General features: G+C 36.1%; 1 protein-coding gene across 6 annotated transcripts in view; it reads right to left on the reverse strand.

The window, feature by feature from the left end:
- Window positions 1–10,780: 10,780 nt before the first annotated feature.
- The window catches only part of CB4H12orf50 (chromosome B4 C12orf50 homolog), a 42,107-nt gene continuing 32,324 nt past the window's right edge, over window positions 10,781–20,563 (reverse strand). For 4 of the 6 annotated variants that reach the window (XM_045465242.1, XM_045465240.1, XM_045465243.1 and 1 more), the window contains 6 exons: window positions 19,783–19,890; window positions 18,309–18,425; window positions 16,684–16,788; window positions 16,226–16,429; window positions 14,268–14,360; window positions 10,781–11,145 (listed from right to left, as the gene is read on the reverse strand). In XM_045465242.1, coding sequence (XP_045321198.1) covers window positions 11,120–11,145; window positions 14,268–14,360; window positions 16,226–16,429; window positions 16,684–16,788; window positions 18,309–18,425; window positions 19,783–19,890 — 653 coding nt within the window. In that variant the 3' untranslated portion in view covers window positions 10,781–11,119. The remainder of the gene's footprint in view (window positions 11,146–14,267; window positions 14,361–16,225; window positions 16,430–16,683; window positions 16,789–18,308; window positions 18,426–19,782; window positions 19,891–20,563) is intronic. The other 2 variants (XM_045465238.1, XM_045465239.1) reach the window with 2 other exon arrangements.

Here is a 20,563-nt window from a genome sequence, read left to right on the forward strand (position 1 = left end):
TGCCTCTTGTTACAGTCTTTGTTTCAAAGTCTATTTGCTTATATAAGTATTGCTACCCTGACTTTCTTTTCACTTCCATTTGCATGAAAAATGCTTCTCCATCCCTTTCCTTTCAAGCTGCATGTGTCTTTAAGTCTGACATGAGTCCCTTGTAGGCAGCAGATAGATTGGTCTCGCTATTTTATCCATTCTGTCACATCCATTCTGTGTCTTTTGATTGGAACATTTAGTCCATTTGCATTCAAAGTAATTATTGATAATTATGTACTTGTCATCATTTTGTTACTTATTTTATTATTGTCTTGTACTTGGTTCCTTCTTTCACAGTTTGCTGGCTTACTTTGGAGATACACTTTGATTACCTTCTGTTTATTTTTTGCATATCTATTACTCATTTTTGATTTGTGGTTACCATTTGATTTGTATACAGTATATTATGCATATAGCAATCTATATTAAGTTGATGGTCACTTAAGTTTGAAACCGTCCTTTTTTTTTAAATTATTTTTAATGTTTTATTTATTTTTGAGAGAGCGAGAGCAAGCGAGTGAGTGAAAGAGAGAGGGAGAGAGAAAGAGAGAATGGGAGCAGGGAAGGGGCAGAGAGATGAGGAGACACAGAATCTGAAGAAGGCTCCAGGCTCCAAGCTTTCAGTACACAGCCCAACACAGGGCTCGAACCCATGAATTATGACATCATGACCTGAACCAAAGTTGGACGCTTAACCGACTGAGCTACCCAGGTGCCCCAGTTTGGACCCATTCTTTACTCCTCCCTGCATCATGTTTTAGGTTTATTATGTCATACTTTATGTCCTTTTATTTTGTGAATTTCTTGGCTGATTTTTACAGATATACTTATTTTTGTACCTTTTGTGCTTTCTACTTTTTCTTTCTGCTACTTATATTCTTTCCTTTCCACTCTAAGAGTCATATTTAATATTTTCTGTAGGGATGGCTTAGTGGTCATGAATTCCTTTAACTTTTGTTTGTCTGGGAAACTCTTTGTCTCTCCTTCTTTTCTGAATGATAATGTTGATGGATAAGGTATTCTTGGCTGCAGGATTTTTTTCTTTACCATTTTGGATATATTATACCATACCCTCTGGCCTGCAAAGTTTCTTCTGAAAAATCTGCTCATAGTTTTATTGTGGTTTCCTTATATGTAACTGTTACCTTTTCTCTTTCTGCTTTTAAAGTTCTCTGTTACTACTTTTTGCCATTTTAGTTACCATATGTCTTGGTATTTACCTCTTTGTCTTGATTTTGTTGGGGTCTCTCTGTGCCTCTTGGATCTAGATGTCTGTTTCCTTGCCCAGATTTGGTAAGTCTTCAGTTGTTATTTCTTCAAGTAAACTCTCTGCCCCCTTTTCTCTCTCTTATCTTCTGGAATCCCTATAATGTGAATGTTATTATGCTTCATGGTGTAACTGAATTCCCTAAGTCTATTTTTATTTTTTTTCCTCTCTCCTGTTCAACTTGATTCTGTTCCATTACTCCATCCTCAGGTCTTTGATCCATTCTTTTGCTTCCTCTAGTCTATTATTTATTCTATTTAGTGTATTTTTAGTTTCATTTATTGAGTTCTTCATCTCTGATTATTTCTTATTTATGTCTTCTGTCCTTTTGTCAATGGTCTCACTGAGGTTCTCCACTCTTTCATCAAGTCCAATGAGTATCTTTATGATCCTTACTTCAAATTCTCTATCAGTCATATTACTTACCTCCGTTTCATTTAGCTCTCTTGTGATTTTGTCCTGTAATTTCACCTGGGACATATTCTTCTGTTTTCTCATTTAGTCTAACTCTCTGTGTCTGTTTCTGTCTGTTAGGAAATTCAGCTATGTATCCTGCTTTTGAAAGTAGTGACCTTATGAAGAAGAGGTCCTGTAGTGCCATGCAGTGCAATGTCCCATGTTCATCAGAAAGTGGCTGAGCCACTTTTGCCTTCAGTCTAACCATCTGCAATGGTTCTCTTTGCCTATTGCAGCCAGGATTTGGTCCCTGTGTTTTTACTGGTCCAGTCTGGGGATGCCTTGGGCTTGAATTGAGTCAGACCATCTGTTTGCCAGAAATATAACAGCACTGAACAGTAGGGCACTTTCCCTGTGTTGCACCCTGAGAAGCTTTCATTGTTGGTTAGGGCCTGCAGTCAGACCAGATGTCTGCCCTCAGCCCACTGCAAGGGCCACAGTGAGACTGGTGTGTGTAATTATCTTTCTCTCACTCCTGGGCAGGAGTCAGTTTAGAGTGGTGGTATCCCTGTTGAGGCTGTTTGCACATTGCCATGCTTCTGGCTCCACTTTGGATGGGCTCTGGCCAAGGGCATATTGGAGGGGGCAGGTCCACAACATAATAAGAGGTAAGGGCACACTGTGTTAGCAAGGTATATGTGGGTCTGCTGTGGGAGAGGACCTGAAGCCACTTTAGGAAACTCCTACCTTGAATGGTTGGAGGGGGTGGATCTTCAGTAGAATACAGAAGTGGGGCTCACTTTTAGCAACTTAGGTGGAGAATGTTTGCCCCATGCTAGTTCCACAGGTGTCAGTGTGCCTAGGCTGGGAGTAGGGGAGGGGGAGGGAAATAGTACCAGTTCTTTGTTCCTGAAAAACTCTCCCAAAAGATTCCTGCCCCTCCAGCACTTTCTGAGATTAGTAAATAAATCTTCACATATACGACTGGCATTTTTCAAACTGCTGCTTCCGTGCTGTATCTTCACTGAGCTGTTTGTTGTGCTATTTCTCTGAGGGTGGGGATTCAGTTTCCTGTCATCCTTCTGGTTCTCTCAAAGTTGAGGCCACTGATTTTTAAAGTTCCAGGTGTTAAGACCTGCTGATTGTAAAAACTCATGAAATTATGCCCCTGTGGTTTTCAAAGCCAAATGTTATGAGAATTTATCTTCTCTCTGTAGGTTCCTCATGCCTGGGATACCTGGTGTGGTGTCCGTTTCTTTCCCTGCTTCATTCCTGTGGTTTCCCTCCCTTCCATGGATAGTCCTGGAGATCTGATTAGCTCTGGACTATGTTTCCACCCTTTCTACCTTCTTCCAATGTGGTCTCTTCTCTACATTTAGCTGTAGAGAGTCTTTTCTGCCAGTCTTCAGGTCATTTTCGGGGTTATTTTCACTGATGTGGGTGTTTTCTAGTTGTATCTATGGAATGAGGTCAGCTTAGGATCCTCCTACCCTGTCATCTTACCCTCTGTGTTCTGAAGTTTTAAGTGGATATGTTTGAAATATTATACAGCTGGATAATATTTACAGCTTATAAAAATACTAATCAATTAGAATTCTCTGCATTTACATTGTGATTGCTGATATGTTTGAATTTATTTTTGCTGATTTATTTTGTGCTTTTTGTAGAACTTCTCACGTGCGTGCTTTTCACTTTTAAAAATTTTTCTTATTCCCTTTAATTCCCTCCACCAATTAGTCAATAATATGGTTTCTCTTTTCTTGCAGTTATTCTACAAATTTTTAGCATGCATAGTGTCTAAGATTATACCATTTCTTACTCTTTTATACAAGTACAGTATATTTGTACTTGGATTATGATTTGCATGGTGCCCCCTTCAACGTATAAAGTATATTCCACACAATCTTATATGTTCAACAAAACTAGAAATTCAGTTTCCCTTAAATCTGGTTATAATCTATTCTTATAACCCATTCTTATAACCTATGTATACTTATTGTCTAAGATTTTAGTTCTATCATGATTTTTTTGAACTTACAAATTAGGAAACATTGTTATTGCCTATGCAGTCATCGTTTTCTTAAATTAAGCCATAAATTAATGTTCTTTGTTAACAATTCTTTTTGGTCGTCAAGATTATTTTGTAAATCACTTTCCTTCATGAAGAATTTCCTTCAGATGTAAGTTTAGTAACTTGGCAAAGATTTCAGTTTTGATTTGTCTAAAAGATTTTTATTTTTTTCATATTCTTGAAAAGTGGCAGCACATTCTTGTGTAGATTATTATCTTTCAATGCATTGATTTTTTCATTATTGTATGGATCTGCTGATATGTAGAATTCTAATATGGACATAATATTTCTTTTTTTGTTGGCAAATTGTCTTTTCTTTCTATTTGATTTAAGATGTTATTTTTGATATACTACAGTCCCAGGCAGAGGGTACAGATATGAGATTCTTTTTGTTCATTCTCTTTTGACCCAGTGGGCTTACTGTATCTAAGGGTGGTGTTTTTTAGCAATTCTGAAAAATCCAACCATTATCTTGTCTTTCTATGATTTTCTGTATTGTCTTCTCTGAACTCCAATTATGCTTTATCTCTTTACCTTTCGTTTTTCTCTATTTACCTTTCTTTTATATTTTACATTTTTTAGTCTCTCTGTGATCTATTATTAATAACTTACCTCAAATATATCCTTCAGTTTATACTTTCTTCAGCAATTTCTAATCTCTATCCTTTATTTTTTCCACCTCCTTTTCAATATTTCTGGTCAATATTGATAGCTTTTTGTCATTCTTCATATTTTCAATGCATTATTTTATTTTTTAATTATGAAAAACACTTCTCATATTTTTTGCAGGTCTGATTTAATATATTGTTGCTATAGTTGACCAATGGTTGTTTCTGTGTGTTTAATTTTTTAATTACAAATTTGCATTACTTGGGACTTTTTCTTTGGCAATTCCTCGGTATCTGAATTTAGAGACCAGAAACCAGAAATGATTTACTTTTGCTTCATCCAAGTGCCTGGGGCACATACCAATTTGACAACACTTTGTACTATATTTTTCACTTAAAGTATATTGGGACATTTTGATAATGTTGATTCAAACCCAATATTCACCTGAAAAAAAAGTTAGGTCTTTAGAAATTTTAAGAGAAGAGGTTATATATTCACACTGTCTGTGTCTACAAGGTAATTGTTCTTTTTCTAGTTTCCTCTCTGAACATTATCATCTTTAATGGGTCCTGGATTTTTGTGAAGTTTTTCATCCTGTCCCCAGCTCTGTTTATGCCTTAGACATTGTTTCTCATTCTCCAGTTGTGGACCATTAAAGTTCAAACTCTGTGGCACCAAGATTCTGCAGATACTCCAAGGCAAACACCAGTTCTCATGCTTCCTTATTCTTCTGGACTCCCCTCTTGTCATTCTGGTTTCTGAGGAAATTTTTTTCTTTCCTTACTGCAGACATGCACTGAAAGAGATGTTTTTGTTTTACAGTGTGTTATTTCTAAATGTGGCATATTTTGGTATGTTCTTCCAAAAAAGGATGTTATTCTTTGAATAAATATTTTACCATACTGCTAGAAACTGAGTATTCATGTTTCATTGTTTACAATTAATTATGTTTTCATAGAAGTTACAATTTACTGGGTAGTTACTATGTTGCAGGCACTATACTAAGTTCAATCTATTACCTTATTATTACAACAACTAATAATGTAATACTAGAGCAAAGTAGCATGGAAATGCTTGAGAAAATATGACCACTTAAGACATTCTAGTACTGTCTTTAATTATGAAGCTATTCTAAATCTTGGGCTTACTTTGCTTTAGATTCTTAATATTAAAGATTAGAAGAAGGACTAAACAAGATCAAATGAGTTTCCCTAATCACTCTTTGGTTAATAGCAAAGAACAATGGTATGCATTACTTTTCACAGAATAGTTTATAGAACTTCTGGTTTTGCCTAAGGCTTTCTTAATATCCACAACAGCTCCACACAACAATAAGCCTCTGAATTACCTAGGCAGTGTAGAATCAAGGAATTAGAAATTATTTAGGAATCACATACTTGTCCAGTACATTCCCCACCTGAAATATATTACAAAATGTAATTAACACTGACCCTTCTGCTCAGCCTAGCTCCTTCACTGTGATGACAAATCTCTGGAAAAATCTAGATTCCTGTTACAGTTAATACAGACTTCCTTGTTCTGTCCACAGTTTGCATAAAAGAAACAGTGTTCAGATCCCACCTGCTACAGAATTAATAGGAAAAGATGAAAAATAGATAGAAACTGTTTCTCTTTGGCATGTGGGTGCTAAGACTATCCCTAATATTTGCTGAGCCTAGAAAAGAGTAGATATGAAGATTCACATACCATATATCTAAATATTTAAAAATTATAAATCAAGCTAACAAATAACCCTGCACAGTAACTAGAAGACTTGGGTTTGTATTTAGAATTCTTGGAAAATTCAGAGTTCTGCACTAGAAACTAGAAGCATGAAGAACCTCAATCTCCTGGAACAAGGTGCACCTTCTTTTCTTCCCATTCCCTGCTGTGTTCCATATACACCTTGTATATGTGTATCTGTATGTGTATATATATATATATATATATATATATATATGTGTGTGTGTGTGTGTGTGTGTGGGTGGGTATTTTGTTATAGCAGCCCAAACGAACTAATAAGTTACAGTATGCTTGCATAAAATGAATTGCATTTAGAATATAGTACTGTGAAAAAATAATTTGAGGGGGCACTAGTATAGTTTTCTGATATAGCTGTGTTTTCTTCTTGCCTTGATTGTCAGAAAACTCAAATGTAATACAATATACATGTTCTGATATTTGCTTTTTCCTTATTTTACGAGGAAAAGACATGGCTATGAACAACATATCGACACCACTATTAAGGGAGGACAAAAGGGAGGTAACAGGGAAGAAACCTTGACTATGAGTTTTACTGTCATGACTCCAAAGTTGTTATCACTGGCCCAGAGTGGTCCAGTATGGCTTTAGAGTAAATTGGGCCCTGAGGAAAGGAAGTATAATCAGATATGCAACAGGTCTAGTGGAGTGTAGAGAATAGGCTAGAGTCACAGGCACACATGGTACCATCCTGCTTCTGCCAATTACAAATAAGCTAACTACTCAGTGTCTAATTTTCTCATTAATGGGGGCAATAATAATCCCTAGCTCATAGTTTATTTTTATGGGATGAAGTACTAATGTTTAAATGAGTTATTTCATGTAGTATAGTGCCTGTGATGTAGTAACAACTATTAGTTTTATTGTGCATAAGAAAGGTATTTGTGGTAGGCAGAAAAGCTCCCCAAAGATGCCCACACCTGGATCCCTAGAACCTGTGAATATGTTAGAGTATATGGCAAAGGGGAATTAAGGTTGTTAATCATCTGACCTTAAAATAGTGGGACCATCTGGGTTATCCTGGTAGATTGATTTTATGTGTCACTTTGGTTAGGCCACATTACCTAGATATTTAGTCATACATTATTCTAGATGTTTCTGCAAGGATATTTTTAGATGAGATTTACATTTAAATTGATGGACTTTGAGTATAACAGATTGCTCTCCATAATATGGATGGGGCTCATCCTGAAGAGCACAAAAGGCTGACCTTCTCAAGTAAGAAGGAATTCTCTATCAGACTGTCTTTAAACTCCAGTAAGTCTCCAGTCTGCTGGCCTCCCCCATCAGATTTTAGACTTGCAAAGTCTCAAATATTGTGTAATTCAAGTCTTTAAAATTATTCTCTCTATATAAATTATAGATTATAAATTATATATAGATCTCCTCTCTTGATTCTGTTTCTCTGGAGAACCCTAATGCAGATTTTGGTGCTGAGAGTGGCTCTACAGGAACATATTAGAGGTGAGTTTTCTGAGTTGGTTCTGGGAATTCTAAAACTGACTCTCTAATATGATTATATTTAAAGACGCTAATGACTCTAATTTTAGTAGTAAAGAGAGCACTGATCATGCACGGTGTGATATGACAATAGAAATACAGAAAATATCACCATTGTATACTCACAGCCAAACACATATGAGGAGCAAGGATCTTGAATTCCTAGCTCACACATCACATAAACAATCTGAAAGCTGCCCTGATAAAAAGACCCCTTTCTCTCATAGACACAGGGCTGGGATTTCTGAAAAACAAATCTATAATCTCATCCTGTGAGTGACTGAATTGCAATGCAAATTAAACTCCCAAGCTCACAGGTTATTTACTGTTACAGTGAGGATATTGATTGGGAAAGAACATTGTCCTGAAATTTGGAATGGAGACATGTTGGAAGGCCCTCATGAAGCTGAGGACACGTTAGCCCCTAAACTCTGATGAATCTTTGCCAGTAGAATTAGCCTCTCCATTCCCAACAGAAGCAGCCACACCACCCACATCTGAGATTAACTGAGGCAGTTGCCATGTAAACTAATGCTGATTCCCCTCAGGACTGACCCTGACCACTACTCTTTGCTAGTAGACCTATAATTAGACTAAAGTCCCACCAGGCCTCACCAACTATGAGGTATAAAGTGTGACCCATGGAGATGTATAATACATTCCTAAAAAACTATTTGAGTTTGCTAATTTATACAAAGAAAAATCCTGGGACTATGTGTGGGAATGGATATTAAAGATGTGGAATAATAGTGAAAGTAGCATGAAGTTGAATTCCAATGAATTTGTTGGTATGGGCACACTAAGCAGTGGTTCTACTTTTAATGTCACAACTCGGGGAATTATAAAGGGTTCCAACAGTTTGGTTGGTTTGTTGGCTCAAGTATGGACTAAAAAGGGCCCAGAGTGAGTGAGCCAGAAATGCCATATCTGCCTTGGTTTACTTGTAAAGGAAGGAATTCAAAGGCTTAGAGAGATGGAAATGTTAGAGTTGATTTGTCATTTAAGACCTACCTCCCCATGCTGGGAAGATCCAGGAGACATCGTTATGTGCCCCACACAAATTAATATGCTGAAGTGCTTACCACCATTACCTCAGAAGTTGACCTCTTATGGAAATTGGATCCTTACAGAGGTAATCAAGTTAACGTGAGGTCATTAGAGTGGTTTCTAATATGATTCATGTCTTTATAAAAGAGAAAATTTGAATAAACACACACACACACACACGCACACACACACACACACAAGGGAGAGTGGTATGAAGAGACACAAGGAGAAGATATAATCTACAATGCCAATGAGATGGGCCAGGAACAGATTCTCCCTTACACCCGTCAGAAGGAATCAATGCTGCCAACACCTTGATTTATAGCCCCAGAATTACGAGACAATAAATTTCTATCATTTGAGCCACCACCCGGTTTATGGTGCTGTGTTGTGACAGCCCTAGAAAACTAATATACTAAACACTGAATAAATGTTATTTTATTATTTTTATTACTGATGCATTTTGAAAAGAATAGAATCATAGTACATCCATCAAATTCATTGAAAGCTTTTGTATGTGACAGAAAAGCAACTGCCTTCTGCTGGCTCCATAAACTTAGGCTTAAATGCATTGCTTTTATGTGTAGGAGTCAGCAGGCATAACTTCTCACTGGCTTAGTACATTTCTGGATGGTCCACTTATCTTTGTTATCCTCTATCCTTATTTGGGGGGCTTGCTGTCTTCTTTCTTGGCTAATAGTTTACTGCATTAAAGTCATGCTTTTTCCCTAAATCACAAATATAAAAACAGGGTTGGTTTATGTATCCACTTGGTCCTCTTAGACAAAGTTTATCGTAACAAAAATGTCCGCTTGTTTGGGAATAATGCACATACACATTCAAGAGAGTGACATTCAAGTCTTCTTTCAGATTTTTCTCTTTCCTCATCCAGTCTTCAGCATTTTGCATGTAATAAAGGTACACACTGAGAATCTGTATGTTGAGAAAGAACACTTGAACTTCCTTCTTAGAATGCTTCCTTCTTTAGCACTAGATGAAGTTTTAGAAGGACATGAGGATCTGTTAAGTGGAATTATGGATGTTTCCTATCAGCCTCCGTCTAGACAGGCTTTCAACTCTACTCTCTTGCATCCTGTCTCTCTCACCAAGATATTTTGCTGGCACAGTTTTCATTTCTGTCCACACTATTTGTGAAAACAAAATGACTATACCCCCATGTTTTTGAAAGTGGGTAGACAGAACACCATTAGAAGCTAGAAACTAGGACTTACTACTCCACATGCTGGAATTGTACCTTATAGAATGTTTTAAAATATTTCTAAGCTTAAACTCTGATGACCTCCACAATAAATATTGAACAAGAGTCTACTAATATCCACAAGGTGCATGCAAATATAAATACAGGGTGTCCCAAAGTCTTAGAGAAGTTCTGAGCTTTAATAAACTCAGAAGTATAAATGCTACAAACTTACAAAAACACCCTTTGAAAGGTTAATTGCGTATATTGCTCTCACCCTGATCTTTAAATTTGAAGAATAAATTCTTAATTTTAAGTTCTGGTTTTAGTTACTTTGCAGATGGATTTTTAAAGTTAATTAATAATTTATTCTTCTAAACAAGTGCAAAAGAAATGGAAATAAGTTTTCAAGTGATGTCTTTCATTTGTAAACATTTATATTTCCAGAGTTATTTAAAGCCTTAAAATCTCACTAATACTTTTGAGACATCGCTTCATTAATTCACTTTTTTTTCTTTTAACAAGTCCTTTTCTTTAATATGATTGTATGATTTTTGTTTTCTCACTAGAAAAATGTTTATTTTTCATATCTGAATCTAGCCCATCTCGGCAGATAGATTTTGTAGTTGCCAATTAAAAGACATTGTTCAGCACTGCCCTGCCTAAAAAAACAATCTTCTTTTTTCCTTTCTACAACACATCAAAGTGCATTTCTATTGGAATTCCTCTAACATACTCATCACCAAACTGTAACCCTGGGACTTCACTGATTTTGTTTACATTTTATCTGTTACTGTCACTGAGGGCCCAGCTTAAAATCTAAGTAAAGAAAGAAAATGTGAGGTTTCTTCTGTAAAGAATATTGCAAAACAGAGATCAAAGGCACAATTTCACTTCTCAATGTGTGCAATCTAACTTAGTTTATTTACAACTAAAGAATGATTTTAATTGTCAAACTTTTAAATTTTATTAAATGTTTGTGGCAATACATAGAATGAATTCCAGACCTATATAAATACACAGGCAGCTGTTTGTAATTTGCATTTTTATCAGTTTTGAAAGAGCACAATGTACTTCCTGCATCTTATTTTCAGAATTTGCATTTTATCATCTTTGGCTACCCAGTACATAGTATGGAGTACTTGAATATCTCATTCTTTGAATTTTCACTTTTGATTGTAAATCAGATGATATCTGGCACTTTTCTTTTCTCATTTTTCTCTTCTCTCAACCTCCAGATTTACTTGCTCCCATTTCTTCTTGGCTCTAATAATAAAACACAGAAAATCCTTCAATTATTTTCTTGTTCAGCATTCTTCAGGGCACCATCATTCTGCATTTCTTTGGCTAATTACTTACCATACATCTTAAGGCAAAACAAAAACTAAGCTCATTGTCTTAATTCATAAATTTTCAAAACACCATACAAACTAATTCCATTTCTTTCCAAAGCTTTTGCATTTGGATAGAGGGATGAAAAGGAATGGAAACAATACTACATATAAGGTTGTACCTTGGTACACCCAGAATGAACAGAATGGATGTTCTATCCTACAGAGACAGGCACCTCCAGTCACACCAGCTCTATCCTGATCAGAAAGGACATGCAGCCTCAAGGGAGGGCTGACATCTCTAATCGCCTTTTGCTCCTCTCCTTGGTTCCCACACATTTTTCTCTCCTACTGCATTATCCTCATAGCATCAGACAGCATTTTCCCAAAAGGCTCCTCTTGCCCATTTACACTTCTGTAGCCTTGGCTCTGAGATATTCCTTAGTGGAATAGACTAGTGGCAGCTTGTGCTTTCTGCCTCCTCTCTCCAGCAGCCCATCTGTCCACTGGGAAATGCTGAAATCGCTCCTCTGTGCCCTAGCAGGAAGTGCAGGGGAAGAAACACAAGCTAGTCTTTCTCTAGTCTGAGAATCACAACAACAATTGGAAAGGATAGGAGTTTAGGGGTTACAAATTTCCCAGTCAAAAGCTCAGGTAAATAAGAAAACTTTATTTTTATAATTCTATTTAATTTCTTGACTCTGTGTCCCCATTCTGCCCGATGTAGAAAACTTATCTAGTCCTTTTCACATAAACTTAGTCAATTTCAGTGATTTCTTAGTCATTTCACATTTATATTTCAACCACATTCGATTTGAAATTCTTCCTCAGGATTTTTTTCCCTCCCTCCCTCACCTCTCTGCTGCTTATCCTCATTTTTAGGATTGGAACAGGGGACAATGTTTGCTTCATTATGACAGCTTGGAAGAGAATATTATTTCAGCAATCTTGGGTCTCCACAAGGCCTGGGTCCTGTGCTGGTGAATGGTGGTCCAGACAACATAGCCTATGGTTTCTCAAACTTTAATGTGCCTCTTAATCACCTGGGGAACTTGTTAATATGCAGATTCTAATCCAGGATGTCTGATATGGAGATACTACATTTCTAACGAATTCCCAGGTGGTATCATTGCTGGTTGCCCTCAGACAATATTTCAATCACAAGTAACAAGTGGATAATTTGGTTTATAATCCACTCCCTGGCAGAACAATCTTTTGAGATTCTCGTAATAATTTGAGATTGGAGTCCACTCCTCTAATAGGGCCTGACCACGAAGTCATCTTTGACGCTATGCTTCCAGTGCCAGCCAGGAGACTTTGTGTAGCCCTCTGGCCCTCTCCGGGGGAACTCACTTTCACTTGAAACTCACAAGAATACATGATGCCCTCCCAAGCAAACTTGGAGCTTGGGAATCTCCAGAGGCTGTCTCCAGCCCTGTCTCATGTTAGACACTCCCACCACCAGATGACATTGATAAATTCTCTCCAAAGCTTTTCTCCCTGGGTTGCATCTGGGACGTACAATGCAGATCCTGTTTATGTTCAGATTCTTATAAACTTCAAAGGGAAATCCATCACTGACTTTCTGTCCCTGAGCCCTGGCATAGCTGGAGGTGACGGGAGAAGAGCAGAAGGGGACTTGTATGTAATAAGTGGCCCCCCACTGTACCTGGTTCCTTGCTGCCTCTCCATACCCTCCTCCTTGCTCTACAGATTGAATGGGAAAAAGTTTCATAAGCTTACATCCCCTGCACATCCCTTTTCCTGTGCCATACACAGATGGTACACGTTTCTTGCTCTGATGTGATCCCTCCACCCCCCAAATCCTTCTGTAATTCATGTTTAACTACCTAGGATGGGAGAGGAGAAGGCTGCCGGGAAACAAGAGCAGTCACTGGGATAGGGACAGGGGATGAGGAGCATGCCCTTTAATACTCCAAATAATATCGCACCCACAAGGAAACCACAGGAGAAAAAGATGTGGCTCAACAATGTGTAGTTTTATCCAGGATTTTTACCAGCTTTTCACGTCCTTTCCCCCAAAAGTAAATGCAATTACATGTGAAAACCCACAGAAATCTAAGAGAAAATATAGCTGATTAAATAGCGCTACAGCAGAGTTCTCTTGGAGTATAATATGATTTGAAAGATCTGGGCCAAAAAAGAAAAACAATTGCACAGTTGAAGTCAAGAGTTTTGAGTATCTTAAGATACTACTTAAGATCTCAGCTGTTTTTTTGTTTTTGCTTTTTTTGTTGTTTGTTTGTTTGTTTGTTTTGTTTTGTTTTTTTTGTTTGTTTGTTTTTTTGGAAAGTGGACAGTTTCTAACCTGGATATGTTCAGTTTTCATTCTGGGAAGCTCTTGTAAAAGAGTTTATGGATTTCAGATGATTCTGAAAGTTCTAGGCTAATGATTTAGGTAGGAACTCTCTATTTTTTTCTGAAAGATTCAAATTTCTGAAAAGTAACTGCAACTGTTTTATCCTGTGTGGTTTTCCAAATCTGCTGTGCCAGTCCCAGATCAGCTCGGAGAAGCCACTAAGCTTTTTAGAAAAACAATCACCTGAGGTTGGGTCTGCCTCAAACTTCATCCTGGGGAGGTTCCTAGGATCCCCACACTCTTCCAGAGAGCAGAGCACAAGGGGGACACCACAGTTACTCAGAGTATCCTGGCCTGGAAACTTCATCTTAGGTGCTCTGTCAGACTGCATCAGCTAATATTTGTGTATGGTGGATAATAGTAGGGCTTTGATATTTTGTGTTAAGATATGGTTTTACATATTCACTTTGCAGTTTAACAAAGGATACATTTTAACACATAATTGCTGCAACTGCTAAGTTTGTATCTAAGGAGAGAGGTTTTTCAGAAGATTTCTGATAACACAAAGGAGAACACAATAAAAAAAAGGAAATTAAATTGCTACTACATGATCTCTACTAAACTCCAATATCATGGAAATTTTCTAAATTTTTCTAAAATATGTTTCCTGACCTTAGAAACTTGTCATTCATTTTTTAGAATTGTATGATACGTTAAAATCACTAGTAAATATTTACCTGTATATATCTTTTCAGTTTTTGAATATGTTTTTGAAAAAGGAATCCTTTTTCGCCAGGCTGAACCATTATATGATGTTGACATATATTTATCTGAGAAAAAAAGAAGACCAGAATTAAATATTTTCTTACTTTAAAATCATATTCCAAATGTGTCTCAAAGTTATAAACATCTCAGAGGTGAAGCTATTCTCTGAGTAATTTATTTTAGCATTTCAAAGCTAAGGCATTAGGAACCCAAGTGAGTTTATTAAGACCATATATGTTATCAATGAACATGGTTATGTCCCTATTATTTGGCTGCCCAATTCTTCAAATAAGGCTCTCCCCATGAGGCTAAGCTAAAGGGGACTGTGATATCTGGATGTGATCAAAATATTTCATTGCCTTGCTTTACCATGATTTTACATACAATTCTGCTAATACTTGTAGAAGAAAGAAAAGATCTGGAAGGCACCGCCAATTCCCTTTACCTTCCATAAAGTGACTCCCATGATGGCAGTGATTGCTCTACCGTACTACCAACTCACTATCCCAAGGAAACCAAAGCCTTTATATACTGACTCGGTCTATAAATACCTCATTTCCTCTGGCAACTTTATATCTGAATGATTATCTAACAATGTTCTATTTGTGTTTTTAAGTATTACTATGCAGCTATGATTCTAAAAGCATGGCTCATAATAATACCAGGAATTTCTTTGCTTTTTTTCCTGTGTTGACATTTGCACCGATGGCCCAAAAGCAATAGTGAACATAACTGTGACCACCTTAACACAGATCTAGACAGCCATCCACTCACAGTAAAATAATAAATTTAATAATAAAACAATAGTAATAAATAAAATTAAGACTGTTTCACCTAAGAATATTCTTATTTTACATATAAACCCATATATCATTTATTTCTAAGACAAATAGAAGAAAAACAATTTAATAAAGCTAACTTCTATTTAAATTATAAAAGTAAGGACCTAAGAGAGACACTGAATTTTTACTTATGTTTCAGAAAGTACACAACATCCAGAACTCCACTAACTAGACTGTGAACACAGGAAAATACAAACACAAAATTAGAGGGAATTAAGCGGCCTTTTGTTAAGTTGAGAAAACTGAAACCCAACTTCAAAAGAGCAAAATTCACCTGAGACGGGAAGAAAAGATACGGTTCCTTCCTCCCTTGTGGCCTTGTACTTACTGATATATACTATGACTTTGCCTATTACATGATGAAATGATTTAGAAGCAATCTGCGCATGGTGGGAGAGATGAGAGGTTGTCAAAAAATATTGCAGTTAACCCCCAAACTAACCCTTTCAGAAAGCGATCATGAAGGCTTAAAGAAAAGCCAAGACACTACCTGAAAGTGGTGACTGAACAATGCGGTTAGTGGAACAAGAAAATGTCAACCATTTGAAAACAATCCTCAAGAGTGAAATAAAGCTTATCCAGGGGGAACAAAGTGTGATGGTGTGAGACAAAACACTAGAGAGGTTCAATGTCTAGTCATCTGCACCCAACACATTTTTTAACATATCCTTCTTTTTAATTTTTTTAATGTTTATTTTTGAGAGAGAGAGGGAGAGAGAAACAGAGTGTGAGTGGGGGAGGGGCAGAAAGAGATGGAGACAGAATCTGAAGCAGGCTCCAGACTCCAAGCTCTCAGCAGAATCTGACATGGGGCTCAAACCCACGAGACATGGGATCATGACCTGAGCTGAAGTCGGAAGCTTAACTGACTGAGACACCCAGGTGCCCCCTAACATATCCTTTAAACCGTGTGCACTCCTGCTTGTGGAAGAAATCTTCCCACTAGTTCTCTAAGACATCATGGTGGTAGTGATGGCCTGGAAACAGAACACCGGTTGGATAGGGATGACGATTACTTGGACCATCAGGTGATTCCATGGGATTGCAAACCACGTGCATGAGTAAATCATGTAAAGAAAGAGTCTCACCTGGACAAAGGTTGAGTTTGGGTTCCTTGTTAACATCGACTTTATTGTAGGACCTATTCGTGGGCCTGCTGTGGGGAGGTGCACTCAGTGAGACAGTCCTGATAGCATCTCTCTGAACATGGATATAGGATGCATTCTCAGCACTTCTGTTTTTATTATTGCGATGGTAACTCATTTTATTTTTGGGATTTGGGGCCTGTACTGCTGTGAAAGAAAGCAGGAGGGGAGTGAGGGATAAAACAAGCTGGTTTCATACCCATAAATAACATACTGCATGGTAAATGTTTGCACTATGGAAGACAATGTGTGCTAAGAGAATTAAATCTATAGGATTTGGGTTGACATGTAAAATAACATGTTGCACAACAGTAATTTGTTTTTCAGGTAGAAAATATTATTTTATATTTAATTTTGTTTCAAATTATAATTTAGAAATATCAAATACATAGATCCTTTACCTCTCTGCATTCCTGGGCCAGGAAAATTCTTTGGTTCATCGTAAATCCATTTTCTTTTCTTCACACCTTTAAAATGAGGCTTCCTCACTGGCTGGACATCATTCACTTGAAGAAGATACAAATTTTTACAGGTTTTTAAGAGATGCTTTCATCTGAAAATTACTATAGGTGATAATTACATATCTGTGCATACACATGTCAAGCAAGAGAAAAAAATAAATGCACTACACTAATATTTTACTTTCTAGAACAAAGTGTGACTTATTTTTTAAAGCACCCCACCCTCAAGAGAAAGCCTATCCTGAAAATTGATTGATGAGAAAACTTTTGATATGTAGCATTCCTCAGAGGAAATGTTTCCCCCCAAAAAGAATTTGTGGATTGTTTAAAAGAATACAAAATTATATTCCAAATATAATTATATATCTCATTATAATGTTATTTTTAAGTAGTTTTAGAATTGTTATTTTGAACATAAATCTACCTCTTAAGAAGGTGGATTAATGTAAAATACTTTTAGTGAATATTACTTTATTCTTTTAAGCTTTAAGAATTTGAGTATAAGGTTAGTCTGGTGAAACAAGACTAAGTAGTCAGAATTGTAAGTGCTAATAGTACTAAATTGTTCACTTTTTACTGGCATATTTTTACACTGAAAAATTTATATACAAGCTCAATCTTCTAGGAATTTCTAAGGTACATTTCTCCAGAGACTCTTAAAACAATTTAGTATACAGGCCATTCTTTGTTATTTCTCTGTGTGGAGGTCCTGAACATTCACTATTGAACAGAGAAAATGAACATCAAGTTCACTATGTAGATGACATTAGCTCTCTGTAGTGGACTACTAAATCTGTCTTTGCCCTAGCTCTCAAATTCAGCTTAAGCATTAAGTTTGAATTCTGATTCACCACCTCCTCTCCAAATATCATGCTCCACCCTTACCCTCAAGCTCCCATTCCTAAGATTTGAAAACCATATTTTTAACAAATGTCACTAAACTGAGCTTCTTAGGAGTAAGCCATCATGTTTCTCAAGCTCCCACTCCTAGGATTTGGAAACCATATTTTTAACAAATGTTACTAAGCTTCTTAGGAGTAAAACCATCATGGTTCCCTTCAATGCCTGGCTGGGATCCAAGAACATTATAGTTTCAGTAAATGAAATAAATGAAAGAAGGAAGGAAGGAAGGAAGGAAAGAAGGAAGGAAACAGGAAGGAAGATTCATGAGTCTTAATTGTATCAAGAGAAGTAGCTCAGAATACAGAATGGCATGGTAAAGCCAAATCATGAAAAATATTCCAACACATAATAAAAATTTGTCAATGTATCCCACTATGGGTTAAATTTAAAAGGGTGTACTAATGAATCTTCCAAGAAGGTAGTATATCATTAATTTTAATACCTAAATTAAACTAGTGGGTATGTATATAATTTACTAGGACCTACATCACAATTCATTGTCCGAGTTAGTAGAAGAATATTGTTTTTAATTCTTAATCCTGAATAATTTTCAAAACATCCTTTTTTCTTTCATTTTAAAAATTCTATTTCAAATAAGCAAAACAAATCCATGGTAAGACAAATATATCTAAGGCCAAAAAGTGATAGAGCTAATGTCTCACTTGAAGAGGGGTCCTCTCTGCACTTCATACTGATATTCTCAGTAGCATTTAATACATGCGTTGTAGGTACTAGTCGGGTAGTTAGGGAACGCTTTGGATGAGGGCTGTCCTTGTTATCTTTTAAAGCAAATTTAAAAAATAAAATATCAATATTAGTAAAAGAAGGTTTCAGTTGGTATTTTACTTTCCAAACATTATATGATGGGTATACCTCTTTAAAATATATATACTAACTTTTACAACACTGAAATTCCCTAACCACTACATTGAGTCCCCAAAATTTGTCACTAACAAAACATTAAATATCTGATATACAGACATTATCTTCAATATATAAATAATATATTTGTGGCAATATTTTTAATTATTTCATAAGAAACAATCAGAAGGTTATCAATTTTAAATCATATGTGCTGATTTAAAAATAGGTTCCAGAAATAATTTAAGTGGGACAACTTTCGTGTGTTCTATGCTTTGGAGCAGGACTGTCTAATAGAGCCTTATACAACGATGGAAATTTTCTCAGTCTGTACTGTACAAAATGATAGCCACTAGTCATATGTCGATACTGAGCACTTGGAATATGGCTAATGCAACTGAAGAGCTGAATTTTTAAAAATTTCATTTTAGTTTAAATTTAAACAGCCACATGTGAAGAGTGGCAACGGTTATTACTGTAGTTAGAATTTTTTTGTTTTTTTGACCGATTCAGCAAAAGGTTTCCATCTTTGAGTGAGAAGAAAAGATTTACATATCATTTCCCATAAGAATTATTTGATCACAAGTGCCTTAACCTATTCTTCAAATGTTTATTTAAGGGTGGGCAAAACAGTAGATGAAATTGTTTAACATTTGGATGCAGAATATGTAAAGCCCTCTAATTACAGGACAGCTAAACTTTTAGTCTGTGACTAAGAGAGCTGCCTAGCAGAGAGGTACTAGCTGGGGGCTGCTAACCATGGTAAGGGGAGTACAAAACTATGAAGTACAAACTATGATTTTATTATATCTCTTGATTATTCACAGACTATAGTTGGCAATAATTACCAAATGAGGAAGTCATAGAAGTCATCATGAAATTAATACTCTTCACAGTGTTCACAAACAAAGCTTTTTAAGAAAATTCAATCACACAGAGTATTTGAAGTTGGAAAAAGAAACTAAAAAGGACTTGGTTTTACCATTTAAAAGAACCAATAACTGTAGATCTAGCAAGACTCCTAGAAATTATGTAGTCCAACAGGCCAATATTTCAGATAAGGAGACTGAAGCTAAAAGAGATGAAGTCTTGTGGTCAAACACTTAGGGACAGACCAGGACTGAAACCTTAGGGCTCTTGACTCCAAATCACTGGATTTAGTGTATATTTTAATTTATGACCTTGCCTCTTATATTGGTTTCAAGTGTCAAGCTTTATATTTACATTTCTCAATCCAAATTATGAACGGATTAAAACTATAGGATGGTTCATTACCTTTAGTATTTGAACATTTTGACACGGTAATTTCTTTCTCTTCAGTTACAGCTTCCTTTTCATCTACTCCAAGGAATATGATCCTCTGTGGAACATAACAGTCACCTCCTATGACAATACCTTACTGTCAGTGGCTATGATGGCAGAAAGTTGTAAAACAGTATCTTCCAATACAGGATTATCCTCTACAATATACCTTTGCCAGTTTTGTTTAAACACTTCTTAGTGATACTACCCACATCTCTATATATATCATATATGTTTAAATTAATACATGTGCATATATATGTATATGAATATACAGTGTATACACTTACATACAGATAATTGCAAAAAAATTCACATAGTCAACAAAATTAATTTTCCTTTAACATATGGAAATCTTTATTTCTACCCTGTACCACCCTTTAGAGGTACTCAGAATAAATATAATTTATCTTCAGTATAACATCTTCAGATATATGAAAGCAATTTTTATGTTCCTTAAAGTTCTTCCATTTTCCAAGATAAACATCCATAATTGTTTTAAATGTTATATACTTAATTTCCAGATTCTTCACCATACAAGTTACACTTTTGTAACATAAAATATTTGTTTCAAGTAGCCTTTTTTAAAAATGACACACAAATGTGGACTACCCTGTACAGAAATCAGTGGAACTGGTATAATAATAATTGACATTTATGCAGCGTTCTTCTATGTATCAGACACTCCACTGGGTACTTTAAATGATTTATCACATTTAATGATCTTCCTATACTACTCCTAATAATTCAATGT

This window comes from Leopardus geoffroyi, chromosome B4 (assembly GCF_018350155.1).
Source record: "Leopardus geoffroyi isolate Oge1 chromosome B4, O.geoffroyi_Oge1_pat1.0, whole genome shotgun sequence".
Lineage (NCBI taxonomy): Eukaryota > Metazoa > Chordata > Mammalia > Carnivora > Felidae > Leopardus > Leopardus geoffroyi.